The sequence below is a fragment of the Schistocerca gregaria genome, chromosome 1 (assembly GCF_023897955.1).
Source record: "Schistocerca gregaria isolate iqSchGreg1 chromosome 1, iqSchGreg1.2, whole genome shotgun sequence".
Classification (NCBI taxonomy): domain Eukaryota; kingdom Metazoa; phylum Arthropoda; class Insecta; order Orthoptera; family Acrididae; genus Schistocerca; species Schistocerca gregaria.
In genome coordinates this window covers 140,748,862-140,773,683 of record NC_064920.1, presented here as the reverse complement: position 1 = coordinate 140,773,683, position 24,822 = coordinate 140,748,862, and the positions used below count along the sequence as shown (strand labels likewise).

At 45.6% G+C, this 24,822-nt stretch overlaps 1 protein-coding gene and 1 non-coding gene across 2 annotated transcripts in view; one reads left to right on the top strand and one right to left on the bottom strand.

Moving 5' to 3' along the window:
• Positions 1–21,426, top strand: part of LOC126334848 (uncharacterized) — a 167,230-nt gene extending 145,804 nt beyond the window's left edge. Inside the window, exon 4 of the mRNA XM_049997559.1 lies at positions 21,297–21,426. Within this exon, the coding sequence (XP_049853516.1) occupies positions 21,297–21,426 (130 nt within the window). The remainder of the gene's footprint in view (positions 1–21,296) is intronic.
• Positions 17,426–17,502, bottom strand: Trnas-cga (transfer RNA serine (anticodon CGA)). Its single transcript has one exon. It is a non-coding gene; the product is annotated as a tRNA-Ser (tRNA).
• Positions 21,427–24,822: the final 3,396 nt, after the last annotated feature.

The following is a 24,822-nucleotide window of genomic DNA, read 5'->3' as shown; positions in this document are numbered from 1 at the left end:
GCTTAGCAGGAGGCATGAAATGAAATCGAAGAAGCATAACATCATACGTTGTACAACGTCTTACAGTACGAGCGATCACAATCACAGTTAACTAAGCGCTCTTAATAATTAGCGCACTTAAGTGGGTGTCTAGTTGCTGGGGCGACTTTGCGAAGATGCAAAGGAGATAATATGGTGAACATAGATCTAAAAAAGGGGTGACTGTAAAATGGAGATGAAAAACTGTTTAAAAGTAGCACACACAAAAAGCCACATACTGCAACAATTAAAAGAACACAAGGCACACTATGACTGGGGCATAAAAAGTATCGACAGATGGCGTAGTACATAACAAACACTGATGGCGAACCTCAAGGAAGTACACAATTAAAAGCACACCTCTTGACGCACAGGAGAAACAGCACTAAACACAACACTTACGTGGCACAATGACGATGATGAAAACGGAGGGTCTGCCAGGTGCAAGGAGATGAGGGAGACCGGAAGAAGGGAGAGAAGGAGGGAGGGAGGGGAAGAGAGGGGGGAGATAGGCAGGGGGCGCACTGGAGAGGGCCAGGTAGGGAGGGATGTGGGAAGGAAAGAGGCAAGTATGGGGTGCAGGGTCTCAGGGGGGAGGAGGGGAAGGAGGAAAATCCGCTCTGGGAGAAGGAGTGGAGAGGAAAAAGGGGGCCCTGGGGTGGGAGTGGGGAACAAGGCCAGGTTATAGTTGGAAGGAAGGGTAGATGTCACTGCAAAGTTCCTCATTCGGGAGGGGGAAGCGCTGGAATTGTGTCCTCTCCCCTACTCGCGGTAGGCACTCTCTTATATCTCGAGCCAGCCAAAGCCCAAAGCCAAACCTCTGCACTACGAAATCGATCGTACTCATGTCAGAGATACTACTGGCGCCAGTTCCGCCACGGCTCACCTTCCCTTTCTGATCCTTTCTCATCCCTACTCTTCCAATTAAATTGTATAGGACCTCCTACACAATGCTCGTTACCCACTTCCTCTTCATCAGAATCGTATCAAGCAAAAAGTTACTATCCACACCAGGCATCGTGCCACCAGATGCCGCAGCGGTGAATGCCCGTGAAGACAAAGACACCACCTCGTTTTCCTACGTATACATCGTGCTTACAGTGTTTTCAGACCCTACCAAATCACTAACACATTTCTACCATACGACGTGCACAATTCCCAAACATTAGGGTATACAGGCCGTTTTCGTGACTACTGTACACACAGACATGCTGGAGAATGGCAAATGTAACAAATGTAAATAGGGTACGATACATAGAAAAGAACATGAATTACATCGAACTGGCAAGCCTTAATTTACACTTAGTTTTTGAGTTGTAGATGGTAATAAAAACACGAACTTGGTTGGAGAATTGTTACTGGGACTAACTGAGTTAAAGGAATTACGGACCTTGGCTGCAAGTGGGAAGTGAGAGAATTCAATGGAGAAAACTAAAAATCTGAGCCTGTCTCTCCTGCTTACTACGCAGTTGCGCTGACCATTGAGCCATCCGGATACAGTGGTCAAAACTACACAGACTACCCTTGTACGTCTACTGCCGGACCCAAATTATCAACTTATCCACACAGTACTGATACAGTGCCCCTTGCCGAATACCCAAATTACTCACGACTTTTCGTCGATTCCCGTAAGAGTTTGGGCCTGGTGTGCATTTGCACTGAACACATCATTGGCCATATCACCTTAATTATTTATATATGTGGTGTCTGATTGAGCAGTGGTAAAAATTGCGCACCGCAGCGCGTAGTGTGAAGCTTTCGCCCTCCGTTTCTGGCGGTGTCGCCGCTGTGGCAATCGCAGCTTTGGTGTCTTCCTCTGGTGGGAAAGGGGAAAGGTTGCCTGTTCACGTGCATTTAAGGGGCGCTATGAGTTCGCCAGTTAGTCAGTATGGGTCAGTCTCTCGTCCCCAGCTTACTAGTCTGTCTCTCGTCCGCATTTGTTAGGCAGTTAGTTTCTGTCTGTCGTTCGGAGTGCTAGTATGTCTGTCGTTCGGATCGACCCTTTAAAGCCGGCGGCAAAATGAGAGTCTTCCCACTTCGCCAGTAAGAGAACTCAGAGAGTGGTCTCCCGGTCGGGGCTTATTTCCTGCATCTGAGTCTGCGCGTTAGGCCGCCAGTCTGCTCGACTTTGCTCAGGCAATGGTCATTGGCGGTTGGATCGATCAGTTGGTCGGTCGCGGACTGAAACACGGGATGACGTGTCTGCCTTGAGCGCCGGCGCATGTGAGGTCACCACGTGAGTTCAGTGGGCAGCGCCGTATAGAAAGGGGTAGTGGCTTCGCGGTTCACACGAGAGCAACAGGAGCGAAACCACGGCATCGAGCTGGCCGAGGCGAGCTGCGACGCCTTGAGAGGGAGATCGGCGCGCCTTCCTGCATCTGTTGAAGCGGCTGGCAGCGGACGGTTCGGGAGAGCGATTTGGGAGTGCTGCGCCAGGTCTTCTCGAGAAATGGCAGTTTACTAGAAGTTAAGTTACTGGTGATATGTTGTCTGATTTACTCTTGTTATATTCTACTTGTTTTCTTCGTGAGGTCACCAGCCGTTTTGCTTTGGGGTCGTCCCACCATTCTTCTCCGTTTGCCCACCCGCGGGTTGGTGGTTGTTTATAAATTTGGTGGTCCGTTTTTCCCTTGTGGAGTAGGGGCGAGTCAGAGCAACGTGCGGTTCGGGTTGTTCGGTAATCTCCCTATCAATATACCGTACGTTAGTTGCTGCCTCTGTCATGTTTGTCGGATTTGGTGTGTTAACGAATTTATTGTTTGGAATGTAACGGCCTAATTCCTGATACATATTTCGATCTTGCCTATCGTCATGAGAGGCAGTATCTGTGTACTGTAGAGCATCTCAACTTGTTTGGCCATCCCTGTAGAATTTTATATAAGATTGCATTTCATGGGCTTTTGTTTAAATGATCGTTTTAGTATATAAAGTTGCCACCGTTTCACCGTAAGACTAAGTTGCACCTTCGGTGGCAAGGTTAATCTTTTAATTGTTAGTGTTTTGTACCATTTCCATCCCTCATACGGGGTTACATAGTTAGTGTGCTTGTGTAAATTATTAAAACTCTTAGCGCGTGTTGCAGATTTGCACCAGTGTAGTCTTTCAGAGGCTGTTGTGAGCGGTCGTAACTACGGCCGTATCAAAAGGGAGCGGCAAGGTTCTCTGCCCGAAAGCTCATACAGTCAAAACTTGTTTCTTTCTGCCTCTGAAAAAATTGTAACTTTGATGTTTGGAGGGTGCTTTCTGATTATAATTTTAAATCTGTTTCTTTTAAAAAATGCTTTTATACACTATTAAAGTGAATAAAATTCCCATTTGTTAAAAGGAATTTCGTTATGATTTCATCAGTTACTCCCTGGAAACTACTTCCATGTTTACATAGATTGATTAAATGTGTTAATGTTCTTGATGAATCGCTAGTGAATAAAATAAATTCTTAAGAATATTGTTTGAAAATAAATCACGGTTCACTGATCTTTCGCACATATCCAAAGAACCACACAGCACTTATACACTGAGGAGTCAAAGAAACTGGTACACCTGTCTAATATCGTGTATGGCCCCCGCGAACACACAGAAATGCCGCAACACTTCGTGGAATGGACTTGTCTGAGATTGTGCTGGAGTGAATTGACACTATGAATTATGCAGGGCTGTCCATAAATCCGTAAGGGTACGAGGGTGTGGAGATCTCTTCTGAACAGCACGTTGCAAGGCATCTCTCAATAATGTCCAAGTCTGGGGAGTTTGGAGGAGAGCTGAAATGTTTAAACTGAGAAGACTGTTCCTGGAGCCACTCTGTAGCAATTCTGAACGGGTGGTGTGTTGCGTTCTCCTGCTGGAATTTCCCAAGTCCGTCGGAATGCACAATGGATATGAATGGATGCAGGTGATCAGACAGGATGCTTACGTATGTGTCACCTGTGAGAGTCATATCAAGAGCTATCAGGGGTCCCATATCACTTGAACTGTACACGTCCCACACCATTACAGAGCCTTGACCAGCTTGAACAGCCCCCTGCTGACAAGCAAGTTCCAACGATTCATGAGGTTGTCTCCATACCCGTACATGTCCATCCGCTCCACACAATCTGCAACGTGGTTCTTCAGACCAGGCAACATGTTTCCGGCCATTAACAGCCCAATGTCGGTGTTGACGAGCCCAGGCGAGGCGTAAAACTTTATGTCGTGCAGTCATCAAGGCCTATATCGATGATGTTCCGTTGAATGTTTCACATGCTGGCACTTGTTGATGGCCGGCCTTGAAACCTACAGCATTTTGCCGAAGCGTTGCACTTCTGTCAGGGAGAACGATTCTCTTCATTCGTCCTTGGCCACGTTCTTGCAGGATCTTTTTCCAGGCGCAGCGATATCGGAGATCTGTTGTTTTACCGGATTTATGATATTCACGGTACATGCGTGGAATGGTCTTACTAGAAAATCTTCACTTCATCGCTACCTCGGAGATGCTACGTCCCATCGATCGTCCGCCGACTGTAACATCACATTCAAACTCACTTACAACTTGATAACCTGCCACTGCAGCAGCAGAAAGCGATGTAACAACTGTGTCAGACACTTGTTGTCTTATATAGACGTCGCAGATGTCAGCGCCATATCATGCCTGTTTACATATCTCTGTATTTGAATACGCATGCCTATACCAGTTTCTCTGGCGCTTTAGTGTATTTCGGCCATATCGCATCTCCTGTCCAGCGTTCGTTACCCGCTTCCTCCTCCGCAGAGTCGTATCAAGCAAAACATTATTTTCGACAGCAGGCATCGTGCCATCAGGTATTGCCACCTACGGATTGTTTCCACAACAGCGTTCAAAAATTTAGCAGGAAATAGAGGATGCTCTACTGAACAATTTGAGGTAGGGAACGTGGGATTGTAGAAGTCAAATTAAGGAGATAATAGGAATAAAGTCATATTACTGTGTATTTTTTATTTACGTTAGTTAGAGTTAACTGCAAATACCATCATTCACACGATGAACATACCAATTGTGTTGTATCTTACAAAATGTGCTGAAGCTGACGGCCATCAAGTTCACTGCAAACATGACATCGGCGAACGAGTTTCTGACGCACTCTGACGCGACCATGAAAGTATACTGTACCGGTACTGCTCCACCGTATTGTACTGTACGTCCGTGAGTAGCAATGAGTAATGAATGGGTCTGTCGTTAATTCTTAGCACGTTCTGTCTTAGGAAAATTAAATACGATACAACACAGCCACCTTATGGACAAGCAAAGCGAACAAAATAAAGTAAACAAAACCTCCATCATGACTACCTGGTAATCAGGCCTTGTCCTCCTTGTTTCCTTTCAGGAAATAGAGAATGTACGAGGGTTATTCGGAAAGTAAGGAACGATCGGTAGCGAAATGGAAAATACAGTGAAAATCTGATGAAGCTTTTCACAGATGCGTTTGGCACTGTGTCTAGTACGCCCATCGGTAGCATCATGTCGCTCTTTTCAGTTCTCAGCTCACAGTGAGAACGTAATGATGGCTCGAAATTAGCGTCTCCCGCCAAATATGAGGGCCTAGCGAAGGATTTCGCCTGAAGCTATGCAATCCACATAGTATAACTGTCATGCAGTTCGTTCTATACGACGATACTCGGCCGACTCTGCAGGGGCAATGAAGATGCTCCTCCAGTGATTTCGATGGGAAGTGTTTTATCACCCACAATTGAGCCCGTAACTGGCTACCCCAAAGGTTCATCTGTGCTCAAATGAACCGCTGGCTATGAAGCCAATATTTTGACATAGACAATGAGCTGCAGTCCAGAGCAGACAATTGTCGAAAAGCACTGGCGGCTGTCTCCTATAACGAGGGAATCGAAAAGTTGGTACAACGCTACGACAGATGTCTAAGTCTGAGCAGCGATTTTGAAGAGAAGTAGCTGGAAGGTGTAGCTAACCGTTGCAAATAAAACACTTTTGATTTTCACTATAGTTTCCATTTCGCGACCTATCGTTCCTTACTTTCCGAATAGCCCTCTTACATGCAAATTAACAGCACAGTACGTGTAAACGTGTACACACGTTAGTTATAAATGAGCTGGAAACAGTAATGCTAGACAATGCGGTAGACAAGTTTATTTCCGATCTCCTTAAGCTGGCTTCTCCGATCCTAGGTTCCCTACCTTAAATTGTTGAGTGGAGTATTCTCTACGTCCTGTCACATCTTTTCACGCTGTTATGGAAACATCGTATTTATCCCGAGCCACGGCAGCCATGTAGCAGCGGCGAAAGCCGTGAAAACAAAGACTCCACCTTCTCTTCCTACCGTGCCTGCATCGAGCTGAGACCCATACCAAATCAACAAGTCCTTTCTATCACACTACGTGTAACAATTGTCAAACATTAGGGTATGCAGGCCGTTTTCGTGACGGCGCTGCACACAGAAATGCTGGAGAAGTGCAAATGTAATAAATCTAAATAGAATAAGATGTGTGGAAAAGAACATGAATTACATCGAATTGCGAAGTCTTAATTTATATTTGATTCTTGATTTTTAGGTGGTAGTAAAAGCCAGATTTTGCTCGTCATTTGGTACTTGGACTAACTGAGTGTAAGACACAATGGAGTTACAGACCTTGGCTGCGAGCTGGCATTGATTGAAATCAATGGGCAAAGTTGAAAATTTGAACCCATGTCTCCTGCTTGCTAGGCAGATGCGCTGACCACTGAACCATCCTGACACACTGGTCATTGCAGCTGCATGGACTACCCTAGCATGCCTCCCGTCGGACCCAAACTCTTAACTTATTCGCACACTACCAATGTATTGCCCCTTGCCCATTATCCTCATTACTCATGGCCATAAGAACTCGAGACTGCCGTGAATTTGCACTGAAAATATCATTGACCATCTCATCTCAGTTATTTATGTGTATGGTGTCTGTTCTTTCGGACATTCCTGAAGGAACTGACACCACATATGTAAATAAGTGAGCTTATTCTGATGTTGAAACGTGGAAGTTGACTAATGAAGAACAAACACAGTAAACATGCCATAAAGGAAAAACACACATGCCAAAATAATTTAGGAAAGGGGGTGTCATTTTGAGATGAGGATTGTGCAACAGTAGTAAGAGGACAGGTTTAAGAATAGAAGTAAAATTGGTTGTTGGGGTTGGGAGCTGTGACTGCTGTGTTAAGGTTTTAGAAGCAGACTAAAATTACCTGTGGAACTAGCATTTGAGGGGAGAAGGAAGTGGAGATATAACAACTGTGTAATAACTTCAGTACACCTCTCTCAGCCCTCTACCTTGAAGATAGTAATTCTCTCTCTCTCTCTCTCTCTCTCTCTCTTTCTCTCTCTCTCTCTCTCTCTCTCTCTCTCTCTCTCTCTGTGTGTGTGTGTGTGTGTGTGTGTTTGTGGACCAGATCACATGCATGTGAATAACACTTGCTCGCTAGGAGCAGACATGTACACTGGAGAGTACTGACAATGGTATGAAAGGTAGCCTCATTGGACCAACCAGCGCTTGCCAGCAGTTATCGAAAGGTGCATCAAGTATCGTTGCTGGAAATTCGTGCAGTGAGTCAAATAAGAACATCACCGAGAAAAAAGTTTTAATGACAAATTCCTCTGAAAAATTCCAGTTGCTTTTAATATACATGTCATTCCCCTGTCATAGTGATTTACTCTTAAAGCCCCAGTCTAAAAACTGTTATGATGGAAGCAAATGTCACTACAGCGATATGGGCAAAAGCGAACTTTCATTAAACCAACTTGAAGTTGTTGCGAACGTGAGTACTAGTATATGTCGGAAAATAAATGTTGCGTTTCAATGTGCGTTTCGTAATGGAAATCCAGTTTTTACTACGTAGGTATCTCTGACAGAACATGTGTAAATTTAAGAAGCGTGGATGTTTTATAGCAAGTTGCTTTCCATTAGAACATTCTAAATGGGGTACTAGCACTAACGGGCAGCCCGGGTGGCTGACTAGTGGGATAAGGATATCATGTAGAACAAAATGGGAATTATGTCAAAATGTTAGAATTAGTCACAATCAACCTACAGTAGCCCCAGTAGCAGTATTGTAAGGTAATTAAAAATGTTATCAGGAAGGCAAAGAGTATGTGGTATACAAATAGAATAGTTAACTCACAGGATAAAATTAAAACCATTTGGTCTGTTGTGAAGGAAGTGTCAGGTCAGCAGCACAAGGTCGACAATATAAAGTCAGTGCGCAGAAAATATATTTCTGTTACTGATAAATCAGATACATGTACAGCATTTTTTGAGCATTGCCGGTGAATTAAATAAAAATTTAGTTTCTACAGGAAATCAAATAACTTTCTTGGAAAATGCCTTTCCGAGATTGATGTCTGAAATACTCCTCTGTGATACAGACAAGAGGGAGATCGAGTCCATAATTAAATCACTGAAGACCAAGCACTCCCATGGTTATGATGGAGTGTCTAGCAGAATATTAAAGTACTGTGCTGCACATGTTAGCCCTGTATTTAGCCATATTTGTAATTTACCTTAAGGAATGGTTAGTTTCCTGAACAATTAAAGTACTCAGTAGTAAAGTCGCTTTATGAAAAGGGAGAAAGGGATAATGTAGATAATTTTAGACCTATTTCTATGCCATCAGTGTTTGTAAAAGTTATTGAAAAGGCTATGTATGTAAGAATAAGTGATCCTTTTATATCACACGATTTGCTATCAAATGTAGAGTTCGGCTTTACAAGTCGTTTAACAACTGAAAATGCTATATTCTCTTTTCTCTGTGAGGCACTGGATGGGTTAAACAAAAGGTTTCAAACGCTTAGCATATTTTTTGATTTAACTAAAACTAATGTTTTGATCACAAAATATTGCTCCAGAAGTTGGACCATAACGGAATACGGGGAGTAGTTCACAATTGGTTCACCTATTACTTTAGCAACAGGCAGCAAAAGGTCATTATTCACAATGTTGATAACGGCTGTGGTGTGGGGTCTGTGTGGGGCACTGCGAAGCGGGGGGTGCCCCAGAGATCAGTGTTGGAGCCACTCCTGTTCCTTATTTATATAAATTATATGCTCTCTAGTATTACGGGTAACTCTTAAAATATTTCTGTTTGCTGATGACAGTAGCTTGGCAGTAAAGGACGTTGTGTGGAACATTGGCTCGGTTTCAAATAGTGCAGTGCATGACCTCAGTTGATGGCTTGTAGAAAATAAACTAATGCTAAATCACAGTAAGACTCAGTTTTTACAGTTTCTAACACACAATTCAACGAAACTTGACATTTTAATTTCACAGAACGGGCATATGATTAGTGAAACTGAACAGTTCAAATTTCTAGGTGTTCAGATAGATAGTAAGCTGTCGTGGAAAGCCCATGTTCAGGATATTGTTGAAAGACTTAATACTAACATTTTTGCTATTCGAACCGTATCTGAAGTGAGTGATCGTTCGACACGAAAATTAGTCTACTTTGCTTATTTTCATCAGCTACTGTCGTATGGTATTATATTTTGGGGTAACTCTTCCCATTCCAAAAGGATATTTTTGGTTCGGGCAATATGTGGTGCTAGTTCACGAACCTCTTGTCGACCTCTGTTCACGAGTCTGGGTGTTTTGAAATTGGCCTCTCAATACGTATATTCCTTATTGTCGTTTCTTGTTACCAATATTAGTTTATTCCCAAGAATAAGCAACTTTCAATCGGTTAATACTTGGCAGAAATCAAACCTGCATTGGATCGGGCGTCCTTAACTCTTGTGTAAAAATGTGTGCAGTTTACTGCTGCATCCATTTTCAATAACCTGCAACTTTAATTAAAAAATCTTAGCAGTAATCCATGCGCTTTCAAATCGAAACTGAAGAGTTCCCTCATGGACCACTCCTTCTATTCTGTCGAGGAGTTCCTTGAAAAATTAAACTGATTTTTATTGTTTTGCTGATAGAGTTCATGGTTGTTCATGTTCATGTGGTTCATGGTGTGGGTTCCTGTAGCCATGTCCTAGTTCATGAACCACGGGCAAAGTATGAGTGGCCAAGTAAGTGGTCCCAGCAGTCGGGATACCAGTTACTTTGGAATAAGGCTGAGCATCTTAGACATATTCTGAGTCGTGGTCACCTTTGTGCTCATACGGCAAAGACTACCAAATCCACCGGTTAGTCCCTCAACCGTTAGGGGTAAAACTCAATGGGACTCAGGGCAAGTAAGGCTAGCAACCTGCTTCCCTGGTACTTTAAATATGATGCTGGCAACAATCAGAGCAAAATGCCTCGGACCTTTGGAGGTGACGAAGTCCCACTTCTAACTGACAAACCAGGGACTCCTAAGATACGACTTGGCAAACAAAGGGTAATGAGATGGGGAGCTATTAATATCAATGGGGGCTATTCTGGGAAGAAGGTAGAGCTGGCAGAGGCTGCAAGTAAGATGGGGCTGGACGTTTTAGCTGTTAGTGACATTCTGGTAAGGGGTGAGAAAGAAAAGGAAATGGGAGAATACAAGGTTTACCTGTCAGGAGTCAAAGCAGGAATAGCACAATGGAGTGTAGGAAAGAAATGGAATCCAGCGTAGTTGCAGTAAGATACGTAAACGAACGACTGATGTGGATAGATTTGACAGTGTCTAACAAGAAAAGTAGGATTGTGTCAGTATATTCGCATTGTGATGGGATAGATCAAGATAAGATGGATAGTTTTTATGACGCACCCAGTGTCATAGTTGTTAGAATAAAGGACAAGGACAGTGTTCTGCTCATGGGTGATTTTAATGCTAGGACTGGAAATCGAACAGAAGGGTACGAAAAGGTTATGGGTAAATTTGGAGAGGATATGGAGGCCAACAGGAACGGGAAAAACTCTTGGGTTTCTGTGCCAGTATTTGCTTAGTAATCACAAACTAATTTTTTAAACATAAGAAGATTCACCGGTATACTTGGGAAGGCAGGAGAACCAGATCTGTCATTGACTACATAATAACAGATCAGGAATTCAGGAAGGCTGTGAGGGACACACGTGTATTCAGAGGATTCTTTGATGACACTGATCATTATTTAATCTGCAGTGAAATTGGTATTGTGAGGCCGAAAGTGCAGCAGGCCAGGTCCATATGTAGGAGGATAAGAGTGGAGAAACTTCAGGATAAGGAAATCAGGCACAAGTACATAACAGTGATCTCAGAAAGGTACCAGTTAGTTGAATGTAGGCAATTACAGTCATTGGAAAAGGAATGGACAAGGTACAGGGACACAGTACTAGAAGTGGCTAAAGAATTTCTTGGAAAAGTAGTGTGTAAAGGTAGGATGAAGCAAACAACTTGGTGGAATGACAGAGTCAAGGCAGTGTGTAAAAGGAAACAGATGGCGTATCAAAAATGGCTACATACTAGAACTCAGGTAGACAGATAAAGGTACGTTGAAAAAAGAAACAAAGCCAAACAGATAATTGCAGCACCCAAGAATGAATCTTGGGAAGACTTTGGAAACAGCTTGGAAACTTTGGGTCAAGCTGCTGGAAAACCATTATGGAGTGTAATTAACAGTCTTCGAAAGGGAGGTAAGAAGGAAATGACAAGTATTATGGACAGGCCAGGAAAATTTCTGGTGAATCCTGTTGATGCCTTGGGCAGATGGAGGGAATATTTTGAAGAGTTGCTCAATGTAGGTGAAAATGCGATGAGTAATGTTTCAGATTTCGATGTACAATGGGATAGGAATGATGATGGAAATAAGATCACATTTGAGGAAGTGGAGAAAATGGTCAATAGATTGCAGTGCAATAAAGCGGCTGGGGTGGATGAAATTCAGTCGGAACTCATGAAATACAGGGTAATGTCAGGTCTTAAATGGCTACACAGGGTAACTGAAATGGCCTGGGAGTCGGGACAGGTTCCATCAGACTGGACAAAAGCAGTAATCACACCAATCTTTAAACATGGAAACAGAAAAAATTGTAACAACTACAGAGGTATATCTTTAATCAGCGTTGTGGGTGAAATCTTCTCCGGTATTGTTGAAAGGAAAGTGCGAGTATTAGTTGAGGACAAATTGGATGAAAATCAGTGTGGGTTTAGGCCTCTTAGAGGTTGTCAGGACCAGATCTTTAGCTTACGGCAAATAATGGAGAAGTTTTATGAGTGGAACAGGGAATTGTATCTATGCTTTATAGATCTATAAAGGTATATGACCGGGTTCCTAGGAGGAAGTTATTGTCTGTTCTACGAGATTATGGAATAGGGGGCAAAATTTTGCAAGCAATTAAAGGTCTTTACATGGATAGTCAGGCAGCAGCTAGAGTTGACGGTAAATTGAGTTCATGGTTCAGAGTAGTTTCGGGGGTAAGACAAGGCTGCAACCTGTCTTCACTGTTGTTCATATTATTTATGGATCATATGTTGAAAACAATAAACTGGCTGGGTGAGATTAAGACAAGTGAACACAAAATAAGCAGTGTCTCATATGCAGATGACTTAGTTGTGATGGCAGATTCGATTGCAAAGTAATATTTCAGAGCTAGATCAGAAATGTAAAGACTATGGTATGAAGATTAACATCTCCAAAACGAAAGTAATGGCAGTGGGAAAGAGATATAAACGGACTGAGTGCCAAATAAGAGGAACAAAGTTAGAACAGGTGGACGGTTTCAAGTACTTAGCATGCATATTCTCACAGGATGGCAACATAGTGAAAGAACTGGAAGCGAGGTGTAGCAAAGCTAATGCAGTGGGTGCTAGGCTATGATCTACTCTCTTCTGCAAGAAGGAAGTCAGTACCAAGACTAAGTTATCTGTGCACCGTTCAATCTTTCGACCAACTTTGTTGTGTGGGAGCGAAAGCTGGGTGGATTCAGGTTACTTTATCAATAAGGTTGAGGTTACGGATATGTGAAGTAGCTAGGATGATTTCAGGTACTAGTAGATGGGAACAATGGCAGGAGGGTGTCCACAATGAGGAAATCAAAGAAAAACTGGGAATGAACTCTATAGATGTAGCAGTCAGGGCGAACAGGCTTAGATGGTGGGGTCATGTTACACGCATGGGAGAAGCAAGGTTACCCAAGAGACTCATGAGTTCAGCAGTAGAGGGTAGGAGGAGTCGGGGTAGACCAAGGAGAAGGTACCTGGATTCGGTTAAGAATGATTTTGAAGTAATAGGCTTAACATCAGAAGAGGCACAAATGTTAGCACTGAATAGGGGATCATGGAGGAATTTTATAAGGGGGACTATGCTCCAGACTGAACGCTGTCTTAAATGATGATGATAATAGAGTTTACTTAAACTTATGGACTGTCTTTTTTAAGGTTCATGAACATTTATTTTTAAATGTTATTCTGTTTATGATGTAATTTCATGTACTGACATGTTCCATGACCTTGGAGATTTGCTCTTCCCAATTTGGTCCTACGGAACTTGACGAGTAAACACATATATAAATAAATAAAAAGATACACCTATTGCTACACCTTAGTTCATCTTTAGACGACTATGCAGGATACTTTACTATTGGCGTCTGGGTTTTCCTAGACGGCACTAGTTATTTTCTTCCCAGCCGGCACATGAGAGGCATTCAGAAGCAAAATAAAGAAAACTGAACGGCGACGTTTTGCTCGCAACTGTATAATTATGACGAAGCAGTTTCTCGTGATGACACTTGTGAGGACAATCTGCGGGACACAATCGGAAATCCATTAAGAGGCCCACAATGGACCACGCGGCCGCCTGCCGCCGCACGCCCTCATTGCTCGTCTGGCAGGGTGGGATGAGGCTGCTGGGCGATTAAACACTGAGAAGGGAACGTGTTTTGTGGCGGGAGGTATCAGAAAGCGAAGTTTTCGCCCGTTTAATGCACCTACAAACGCAGTGGGCTCCAGCGCACAACTCAAAGCGTGTCTCGAACAGTTTTTAATGAGTTTTTCAGTCTACTACACAGCAAAGTATGTTGGTTAAGAGCTGGACTTGAAGTCTGGAGGAACCGGGTACAAAGCGACTTCCAGCGACCCAGATTCAGCTGCCACGTGCTCACTTGATGCGAATGCCAGGATGCTAGAAGCATTCAACAGTGAAAATCGCGTAAAATATTTCTGTATATAAGACATCCGATTTCTACGGACTTCTGCTGTCATCTTCAGGTCTTAAAAATCTTTTAGTTGTGAAACTTATTCATTTTACCTTGGACCTAACGCCAAATTGTCTTTTGGATAAACGTAAAATGAATACCTTTCACAACAAAAAGAATTTTGAGATCTGAAGATGACAGCAAAGTCTGTCGAAGCCGGTTGTCTTAAATAAAGAAATATTTTATACGATCTAAGTTTTTGAATGCTTTTAGCAGGTAAAACAGATCTTTCCTTCTCAAAATGAGGAAGTTCAATGTCAGGATGATTTCCTCGAAAAGGCCATAGCCAACTCGGTTCCTGTTTCTTGGCCGACTGCACCATTTCATATTTTGTCACTGGGTGAACACCTTCTCAGTGTGTGAACAGCCCACCTACTGTTTGATCAGAGCAATTCTTATTGCCTCCGTAACGGTTTAGTTATGATTGATTAAGAGAAAATTCTATATATGTTGTGTTTTTATTTTAGTTTCGGGCAGCATGTAAGGTACCCCTTCCGTTCAAGCCACATTTTATTTCCTTATCTTCCAGTTTTACAAATATGCATCGCGTCTGCATATATGAAGAGTTCAGTGAGTACAGTCGTACTGCAGAACGCACAGTCGGGAGTAAGATTTTTCTTCCCACGCTGGCTGAAGGAGCCGACGGACCATGTGGCGTTATCAGTGGATGATGAAGTGAGGCGCTGTGGCTAAACGCCAGTTACGTCAGCAGCGAGATACTAGGAAAAGAACAATTATTCTAGCGCGACGTAAGTAATCTTGCTAACAAAAGTCGCATTTTCCGATACAGAGATTAGGAGAAGGCTACAGGTCGTAAGTACGTTGTTTCAACAATATTACAACGGCAGAAATAGAACATATTAATAAATAAACGAATAAGGTTTAAACTAAAGAAAATACTCGACCGGTTACGAACTATCACGAGCGTAAGTACTAGCTGTAGGATGCCCGCTATAGTCGCCGGTCGCCAATAGGATGCCTTCTGATCTAATTCTATCACAACACCATGCTCTGAGGAAATTGTTAGTTTTCATTTAATCATTAATAATTGTGTCGATATTATCAGTTTATCGTGTTTAGTAAATAAGTACTTCATAATGGCATTCTTTTCGAATGTTAATCCGGATAATAAAGCTTCCCGCGTTGTCACTAACAGTCACAAGAGATGGAATTGTACTTTGCAAAGAACTCGACGGCTCTGGTACTGCTTCTGAGAGGGGCATAAACTTTGAAAGCCTCTCGGCAAAACGGGTAGAATAAATTCTACAATCGTACACGACGGCTCGCTAAGACAGAAAAGCACGGCCAGTCATAAAGGGAGCCCCTTACGCCACCCTCTGCGGGCTCACTGGCTAAACTAAGACATTTCTGGAGATTTGCTACAAGTGAGGGATTTTTGTGAGCACCCTCTCCCACGACGCCCAAGGAAGTAACTGTGAAGACGGAATTGTGATAGTTAAGTATACCTTTCGTAATTTTTATCTCGTCTCTTTACATTAAATGAGTCTGAAAGGTATTTATTTATTTACAAACAATCCAATAGGGAAGTTTACAAATACCATTTTGTTTAAATAATTGTACAAAGGTACATTACGTGTCACAAAACAAGTCACTATAAATGAATGTAGGTGAAAACTACAATTGGGAACTTGGTAGAAGACTTTGCGTCCATGAACGAAGCGTTGTAAAACGTTGTGTTACTATGTTCAGTCGTCACCAAGTCAGGAAAACAAAGAAAATAAATACGTTCCAGAGCACGCCACACGCTGTTTAAAGAACCTCGAACACCCTTGAATTTCATTAGGCTCTATCATGTATTGTTCTCAAAAACTGACGCTACAATTGCAGGAACGAAACACGCAAATTTGGTAAGCGCCAAGAGGAGACTGCATTGAACTGTGGGTGAAGGGGATGAGGTGGGGTGTGACTACCGAAATAAGGAATGTTAGATCCGACTGGGGAGGGGGTTGGAGAATCCTGAGCTAATAACGAGCATGAAAACGGATGCAGGGATGGGTGAATACGGGATTCTCGTAGCGAGACTGCATACCGAAACTACCAAATTCACCAGAAATAAACGAATAATATATCTATTCAGAGAAGCAGATAAAAATTCGCTTTAGGCTTTCCTGAGAGAATCTCCACTCCTTTCAAATTAACAATGTAAGTGTAAAAACGATGTGTCTTGAAATCAAAGAAATAGTATTGACAGCATGTGAAAGATCTATACCAAATAAATTAACAAAAGATGGAGCTGATCCCTCATGGTACTCAAAACAGGTAGGAATACTCCTGCAGAAACAACGAGAAATGCATGCCAAACCCAAACGAACGCAAAACCCGCAAGATTGGCGACCTTTTACAGAAGCTCGAAATTTAGAGCGGACCTCAAAGTGAAATGCTTATAACAATTTCCACAACGAACCTTTGTCTCGCAACCTGGCAGAAAATCCAAAGAGTTTCTAGTCGTATGTAAATTATATTAGCTGTAGGACACAATCAGTGCCTTCTATCCGTGGTAGCAATGAAAATACTATCTACGACATTACTACCAAAGCATCGTTACTAAACACAGCCTTCTCGTAACCCTTTACCAAGGAAGACGAAGTAAATATTCGAGGTTTCTAATTAAGAACAGCTTCCAATATGAGTTACTTAGAAATAGATATCCTGGGAGTAGTGAAGAAACTTAAAACACTTGATAAAAGCAAGTCTTCCGGTCCAGATAATATACCAGTTAGGTTCCTTTCAGATTATGCTGACGCAATAGCTCTATACTTAACGATCATATACAACCGCTCGCTGGACAAAGATCCGTACTCTAAGAATGGGAAGTTGCTTAAGTCACACCAATATACAAGAAATATGAGTAATCCACTGAATTACAGACTCATATTATTAACGTTGATTTGCTGTATGATTTTTGAACATATATTGTGTTCGAACGTTGTAAATTACTTCGAAGAAAACAGTCTAGCGGCACTCAGTCAACATGAATTTAGAAAACATCGTTCTTGTGCAACACAACTAGCTGTTTACTTACATGAAGTGTTGAGTGCTATCGACAATGGATTTCAAATTGATTCCGTATTTCTGCATTTCCGGAAGGCCTTTGACACCGTGCCTCACAAGCGGCTTGTAAACATATTTTGTGCTGATGAAATATCGTCTGTTTTGCGATTGGATTCGCGATTTCCTGACAGAGAGGTCACACTCTGTAGAAACTGACGGAATGTCATTGAGTAAAACAAAAGTGATTTATGGCGTTCGCTAAGGCTGTGTTATAGGCCTCTGCTGAAACTTCCTGGCATATTAAAACTGCGTGCCGGACCGAGACTCGAACTCGGGACCTCTGCCTTTCGCGGGCAAGTGCTCTACCAACTGAGCTACCCAAGCACGACTCACGACTCCTCCTCACAGCTTCAATTCTACCAGTACTTCGTCTCCTACCTTCCAAACTTCACAGAAGCTCTTCTGCGCGAAGTTTAATATCAGCGCACACTCCGCTGCAGAGTGAAAATTTCATTCAAGCCTCTGTTGTTCCTTATTTATATAAACGATTTAGGATACAACCTAAGCAGCCGTTTTACGTTCTTTATCGTCTAGTAAAGTATTTAGAAATAACTACAATGATTTAGAAAAGATATTTGTATGGAGCGATAATTGGCATTGACCATAAATAATGAAAATTGTGAAGTCATTCAGATAAGCGCTAAAAGGAACCCGTTAAACTTCGGTTCCACGGTAGATCAGTCAAATCTAAAGCTCGTTAATTCAACTAAAAACCTTGGACTTACAATTACGTACAACTTACTTTCGAGAAAAACGCATGGAAAATATGGTGGGAAAGGCGAACCAAAGAGTGGGTTTTATTGGGAGAACACTTAGGAGATGCAACAGATCTACTTTAGAGACTGCCTTACACTATGCCTATTCGTCCTCTTTTGGAGTATTGTAAATAAAAAATATAGATGTTTCATTTGCACGTAAAGTTCGAATGATTCAACCGTTATTTACTTCCCGGTAGATGTGAACTACACTACTGGGATATATGGAGCAAGTTCAAAGAAGGGAACCACGTTTTGTACTATCGAGAAATAGGGGAGACAGTGTCAAGGACATGATACAGGATTTGGACTTGAAATCACTACGATTAAGGCGTTTTTCTTTGCGGTGGGATCTTGTTTCGAAATTTCGATCAGAAAGATTGCGAAAATATTTTGTTGATGCCGACCTATAAGGGCAGAAACTATCATCATAGTAAAATAAGGGAAATTAGACATCACACAGAAAGATATAGGTGTTCGTTTCTTCCATGAGCTGTTCGAGAGTGGGATAATAGAGAATTGGTGTGAAAGTGTTTGGATGAGCCTTCTGCACAGGGACTTATGTGTGATTTGCAGAGTAGCCATGTAGAAGTAGATGTAGATATTAATGATTACCTGAAAAGCCCCAATGGTCACTTTGGAGAGCTAGAGGTGGTGTAGAAGTAGCACCAGATGGTCATGTGGCCCTTTACAGCAAGATTAAGTCTTTGCAATAAAAATTGAGTGGATGTGCCAGTCGGCTGCATAGAATCAGTGATGTAATGTGGGTCCTCATGGAGTTGTGACAGAATGGTAGAAAAGGAACTATCGTTGCACAGCGGCAAGATTTTGCATCTTACACTGCACGCAAGATCATGGAATTAGATTTGGATTTGATATCGTTTGATAGGAGCAGGGTAGTTTTATTACGAATACAGGATATGACTGACATAGAGAAGCACACCTTGGTGCAACTAATTGCTTCTCACTTGCTGCTGGGTGATCGGTCTTACATGTAGCGATACCGTGAAAAGCTCACTGGAGAAACAAACAGGACAAAGGCACTTCGGCCGCAGTGCATCCACAAGCGTTCGAACAGGGAAGACCAAGGGCAGTCAACCGACGGCTGGGCGCACAAAGGCTCTTTCTGTGGCGGCACGCCACACCAGAGATTGTCTGGAGATGCAGCAGTGGCGAGGCTGTTGTTAGCGAGTGGTCGCCGGCGCGGAGACGCCGATGGCACCGGATTTCACCAAGATGCGGGAGAACGGAATCTGAAGGCAGGCGGTTTACAATGATGGCCGGCAAATTTTTTAGGGAGTGCAAAAACCTCCTGGAATGTGTCGGGCAGCTGTCCGGCGCCACAAACCGTTAGCACGGAGCCACGTCCACCAGCCTCTTTCCCGCGATTTTTAATGTGGACGTTTCCAAATGCGTATGGAGCGAGGGGAAAGGAAATTTGTTCTAGAAGATCTTGAGAGTGCCATTGACAGGAGAAAGTACTTGGTCCGTGTCAGCAGGACACGAGACTCAATATTTGATTAACCTCACATTGATTGGAAGTATCCACTGGATAAGTTCGTGGTGCAGGGTGTTCTTATTGGGGCAACAGTTAATTTTTTTTTAATACTTTGTACTCTAAACATCTCCTCCAGGGTGGCACTTATTAGTGACGAAGCCACCTTCTAAGATACTGTTTTAAGAATTCCATTGTGTAATTAATCTAAATAGCCTTCGTTCACATGCATCGAAACTCACAGGAGAGAGATATAAAATCAGTACACACGGATAACTAAATAGGTGGACGATTGGAGGAGTGTTAGCATGTTTGTCCTCACCACAGCATGAATGTAGTTAGCCACAGAGCCGTGCTGCAGCTCGGGTTGGTGCTGTTTGTAGGTTTCCGCCCTCTGTTGGAGGCCAGACCGTATCCTTTAGTTGACATGGTTGCGGTTGTTTGTCCTCTCGTCTTGACTGGAGCCACTCGTTTCCCAAGCGTTTCCTGTCCACATAGTGGCAGCAGCGGAGGTTATCGATATGTAGTAACTGTTGCCCTATGTTTGAGGCCACGTCGTTGTTTTTCCCTGTCGTGTGAGTGGCGGAGTACGGCTGGGGACTCAGGAGGAGCCAGGTCCACAAAGTGCGAGAACACACCGGGACCGCCGGCAGCGCGCATGGACTGCCGGATGGCAGGGCTGTGGTCTCGAGGGAGCAAGACCTCGTCGTAAGCTGGATCCTGCAGGCTCTAAGATGAGTGCATTTCAATTCTAGTAGAGAAACCTCCACCATTGTGACATCTCGTGATTCTCCAGTGACTTGGGTTTGTGTTGTTGCTCGTAGTGTCACCGAGGCGAAGAGCAGCGAGTGGAGTGTTTGGGGAAAGTGGATCTGATTATCTTTCCTCGACTTCTTATTACTATTTACTGCATTCAGCTTGTTACCTTTTGTTAAGTTCAACAAGAGGTATTTTTCCTGCCTGGTGGCTGCTAGCACCCCAGTTACCTTCCCTGGAGGTAGATTATGTAACGGCAGTGCCCGGTAAAGCATGTAGTTTTGATAGATATATTGATTGTAGGCCGTTCGCGATTCTTCTACTGTGATGGTAGTGATTCCTTTCTCATTCTGGGCCCCCTAAGCACAGTAGGAAGCATAGTGCTTTCCACCAGTTCCGTCTTTGGCGTGTTGTTCAAGTCTTGCATTTGGTTTAGTGGACACCAGGTAGCTTCAGCAAGACTATCATTAGTCATTCGTTAGACCGCCGAAAGTCTTAGTTACCGTCTTGTGAAGTGAATGCAACTCTTGGCTGCCTATCTCATCGCCCGCGAAAGTGTTTGTTGCTGGCCCTTCTCAGAGGTCGATTCCTGGAGCACCATATGTGACTGGTCCTTGTCTTTTATTATTGTATTATTTATTACCATACCTTATAACACTGAGATTAGAGGTTATGTATGTCTAGGTAATAATTCTGGTCGCCTTCTAGAATAAATCTAGCAGTGTAAGGGTTGTGTTACAAGGTTACAGTCATCTTATTTCACCCATTTGGTGATCAGTTGCTGGTTTCTTTTAATTTACCTTTGCTTGTATTTACTGTTTTACAGCAGGTTTGTAAATTTTCTTATAGAATTGCCTTTCCTGGCGTGTAAGGCGTTCAGCCATGATTGTAGTCATTTGCTTTGAAAAAAAATCGATATATGTATTTTAGCAGTAGGCCTTAAAACCTTGACATGTTGAATAATCGGGTCTACTGCCGAATGTTTGTGTCTCTCTGGCAAAATATTTAGGCCACGTAACTCGTTGCCTTCTTCAGGTGACACCTGAGACTGCCATGTTGGAGGATCTTGTCCAGTATTTATGCCCAGTGCGCGCTGGGTGCTCTCTTTGCAGTCCGCGCCCGCCGCGAACAGAGCCCGCGACGCGGGACGGGCCTCAGATAGCTGCCACAACTGCAGATGGAGGACTAGGCGGGCGCGGACGTCCGGCGGAGCACCAGGAAGTGACAACACCTCAGGAGTAGCGCCAAGCGGGCGCGGACCACGAACAGAACGCCACAAGCGGGTCCGGCCCCAGACAACTGGCACGACCACAGATGGTGGACGAGCTGGGTGCGGACGTCCGTGGGAGCACCAGGGAGGGGTAAAAAACTCAGTAGCAGCACATGGCGGGCGCGGTTGTGACACAGTACGCACACAGTCGCTGAGATGTGCAGCCGCGAGAAGGACGTACCTGCGCTTGCTAACGACGCGAAGGGTGTGGCAAATCGACGTCCGGCCGCACTTGCGCCGTCGGCGGCTCCATCTGGCCCCCCAGTTATGACGACCAGTGCTATGGCTATGGATTTGATGGACACAGCTCTGGAAACTTTGAAGACAACGCTGTCTGTTCCGCTCCCCGATTCTGAAGATGAGAGCTCCACCGCACCTCAGCCACGCGGACGAAGTGGGAAACAGAAGAGGAGGGCAACAGCCGTGACGTCCGCTGTTCGCAGCTCGCCGATCGAGAAGAGGGCCAAGTAAGATTTCGCCCCTGACGCTGATGGTTTTGTCCCAGCCCGGCGCACTGCAAGACGCATGCAGTTATCGACGACACTTCCAACTGCCGTCGCCAGCTCATTCGATGCGCTCGCTGACGCGCCGGACCAGCTGCCACGCGATCCTGCGCCGAAGAAAGACTCCCATCTTCCGCCGGTGGTCCTCCAGTTTCGGCCGCCCTATGGGGAACTGCAGAAGTTGTTGCGCAGCTGGACAACGGCCGTGTATACCGTCAAGCCTGCCGGACGAGACCTGTACAGGGTCACACTCCGAACTGCTGACGACTATCGCCAGGTCACTCAGGAGGCGTCTGAGCGTGGAATCCCGTTCTATACCCACGCTTCCGCACCTGACAAAGTCTTGAAGATTGTCATCCGGGACCTCCCATTCAACATGGAAGCCAATCACCTGCATCGAGAACTCGCTGACCTGGGCTTCTACATACGGGCAGTCGTGAAGATGAAGTCGCCTAAATCGCGCGAAGATATGCCGCTCTTCCTGGTCGTCTGCCCCGACACCGTGGAGAACCGCAAACTCAACCAATTGACGCGGGTCGCCGACGTTCCGGTTCAGACCGAAGATCTTCGCTCCAGGAGAGGCCCTGTGCAGTGCTTTCGCTGCCAGGGAATCAATCACGTCGCGCGACACTGCTTTATGCCGGATAGATGTGTTAAATGCGCCGGCCCCCACGCAGGAAGTGCGTGCCCCCGTCCGCCCACCGAGAAGCCGACATGTGCACTCTGTGGCGGTGCTCACGTAGCCAGCTATCGTGGGTGTGAGGTGTGTAAGCGTGCCATCGCTCGCCAACGTGGCCAAACACCAGCGCCGCGTCTGAAGAAGCCAGCAGTGAGACGGCCTGGCGTCTCTTTCGCGGCGGCAACGTCAGGGGCGCCCTCCGCCGTCCCGGCTGCGTCGGCTGCTCCTGCTCCTGCCGCGTCCGATGCCGTGCCGATACCCGAGGCTCCTGCGCCTCCACCACAGCTGCTAGTGGCGGACCCGGGTACTGCCTCTCCCGGGACGTCGGCCGGACCGCGCCCCGCCAATCGCCTGCGCGGGGGTCAGCGCCCCGTGGGTACCCAGCGCTCAGCACCGTCAATCGAGGAGCCCCAGGTGGACTCTCCAAGCGAGTCAGCCACGCCTCCCCCTTCCAGCGACAGGGCCGCACCGGCTGCCTCCACCGCTGATCGGGCCAACCTCGTCGCACAGCTCACTGCCTTGGTGACCAGTGCTACGAAATTGATTGAAGTCCTGTCGCAGCAACTCACCGCTGCAGTGCCGATGTCCTCTCCTGCCCCGACCGCTGTCAACACTCACCAGCTGCACCATGGGCAGCGTTAGAGAGCTCACGGTCGTCGCGTGGAATGCCAACGGCGTCCGCACTCAAGCTGGTGAACTTCACCAATTTCTTCGAGATGAAGCCGTCGATGTCTGCCTTATCAATGAAACCCACCTGAAGCCTGGGGTCGACTTCAGGACGGCCAACTACTCCAGCTATCGCACCGATCGACTGACGGCGGGTGGTGGGACAGCCGTTTACGTCCGCAATGGCATTCGTCATCATGTGATACAACTTCCACCACTGGCAACCCTGGAGGCCACTGGTGTCGAGGTCCACACCTCGGCCTTGCTGCCTATCGGTCGCCGTCTCGTCCACTGGACCCTGCTGACATCGATGCTCTGCTCTCCTTGAGGGTTCAGGTGTTCGTCGCCGGGGACTCCAATAGTAAACATGTCTCCTGGAACTCCAGGATCACCAATGCCGCTGGCCGCTGCCTGCTCTGGGTAGCAGAACGCCACCATGCGCTTTTTGGTGGAGCCGTACAGTCCGACAATCTTCCCTGCCCGTGTCCGAGTGGTTTTCGATATAGACTTAGACGCCCCGCAACAGCCCAGGCGAGGCATCTCACTTGATGGCATCGACTGGGGCAGGTTTCAAGTAGCCGTGACGGACTCACTCGCCGCCGCGCCACCCCCTGCGGAAGCTGGAACGGACGCAGCACTTCTGCACTTTGCGGCAACCACGATCGACTCTGCCAACATAGCAACGCCGCCCCACCCTCGAACTCCGCCTGAGTACTCCCGCCAGCTGCCGCCGGACATCCTAGCGGCCATCACTGAGAAGAACCGGGTCTACCGGGAGTGGCAGCGGACAAGAAATGCCGACACCAAGCGGCTCCTCAACAGGATGCGGTGGGATATCGGGGTCGCCATCGACAACCATCGCAATCGCGACTGGAATAACAAGGTCGCCACCCTCTGTCTTGACGACGGCACGGCCTGGCAGACGACGAAGCGTTTTCTACGCCGCACGCAACGTATCCCTCGACTGCTGGTCAATGGTCAGGCTGTCTGCGAACCAGCTGCAAAGACTGATGCCCTCGCAGACGTCTTTGAGGCTGCGTTTACGCCGATCGAAGACCCGACCGACGCTGTCCACGACGACCTGGTTGCTGACCGGCTCCCACGCTACTTGGAGGCACGCGACGACGATGACGTCATTGAAGAGACGACGGCGGAGGAGGTGTCGTCCATCCTGCGTGCCCTGAACCCCAGGAAAGCTGCAGGCCCAAACGAGGTTTCCAACGCCCTCCTCGAGAAGTTGCCACCGGTGGCTGTCACTCATCTTGCCGCCGTCATTAATGTAATCCTCCGGTCCTGTAGTTTTCCTCAGTCCTGGAAGCATGCAGAGATCGTGGCGATTCCGAAGATGGGGAAGGATCTGCGTCAGCCCACGAACTACAGACTTATTAGTTTACTGCCGGCCGTCTCCAAGGTCTTTGAAAGGGTGTACATCAGGCGGCTGCAGCGCCACGTTGACGAGGAAGGCCTCCTGCCTGAAGAGCAGTTCGGCTTTCGCAGGGGCCACTCGGCAGTTCACCAAC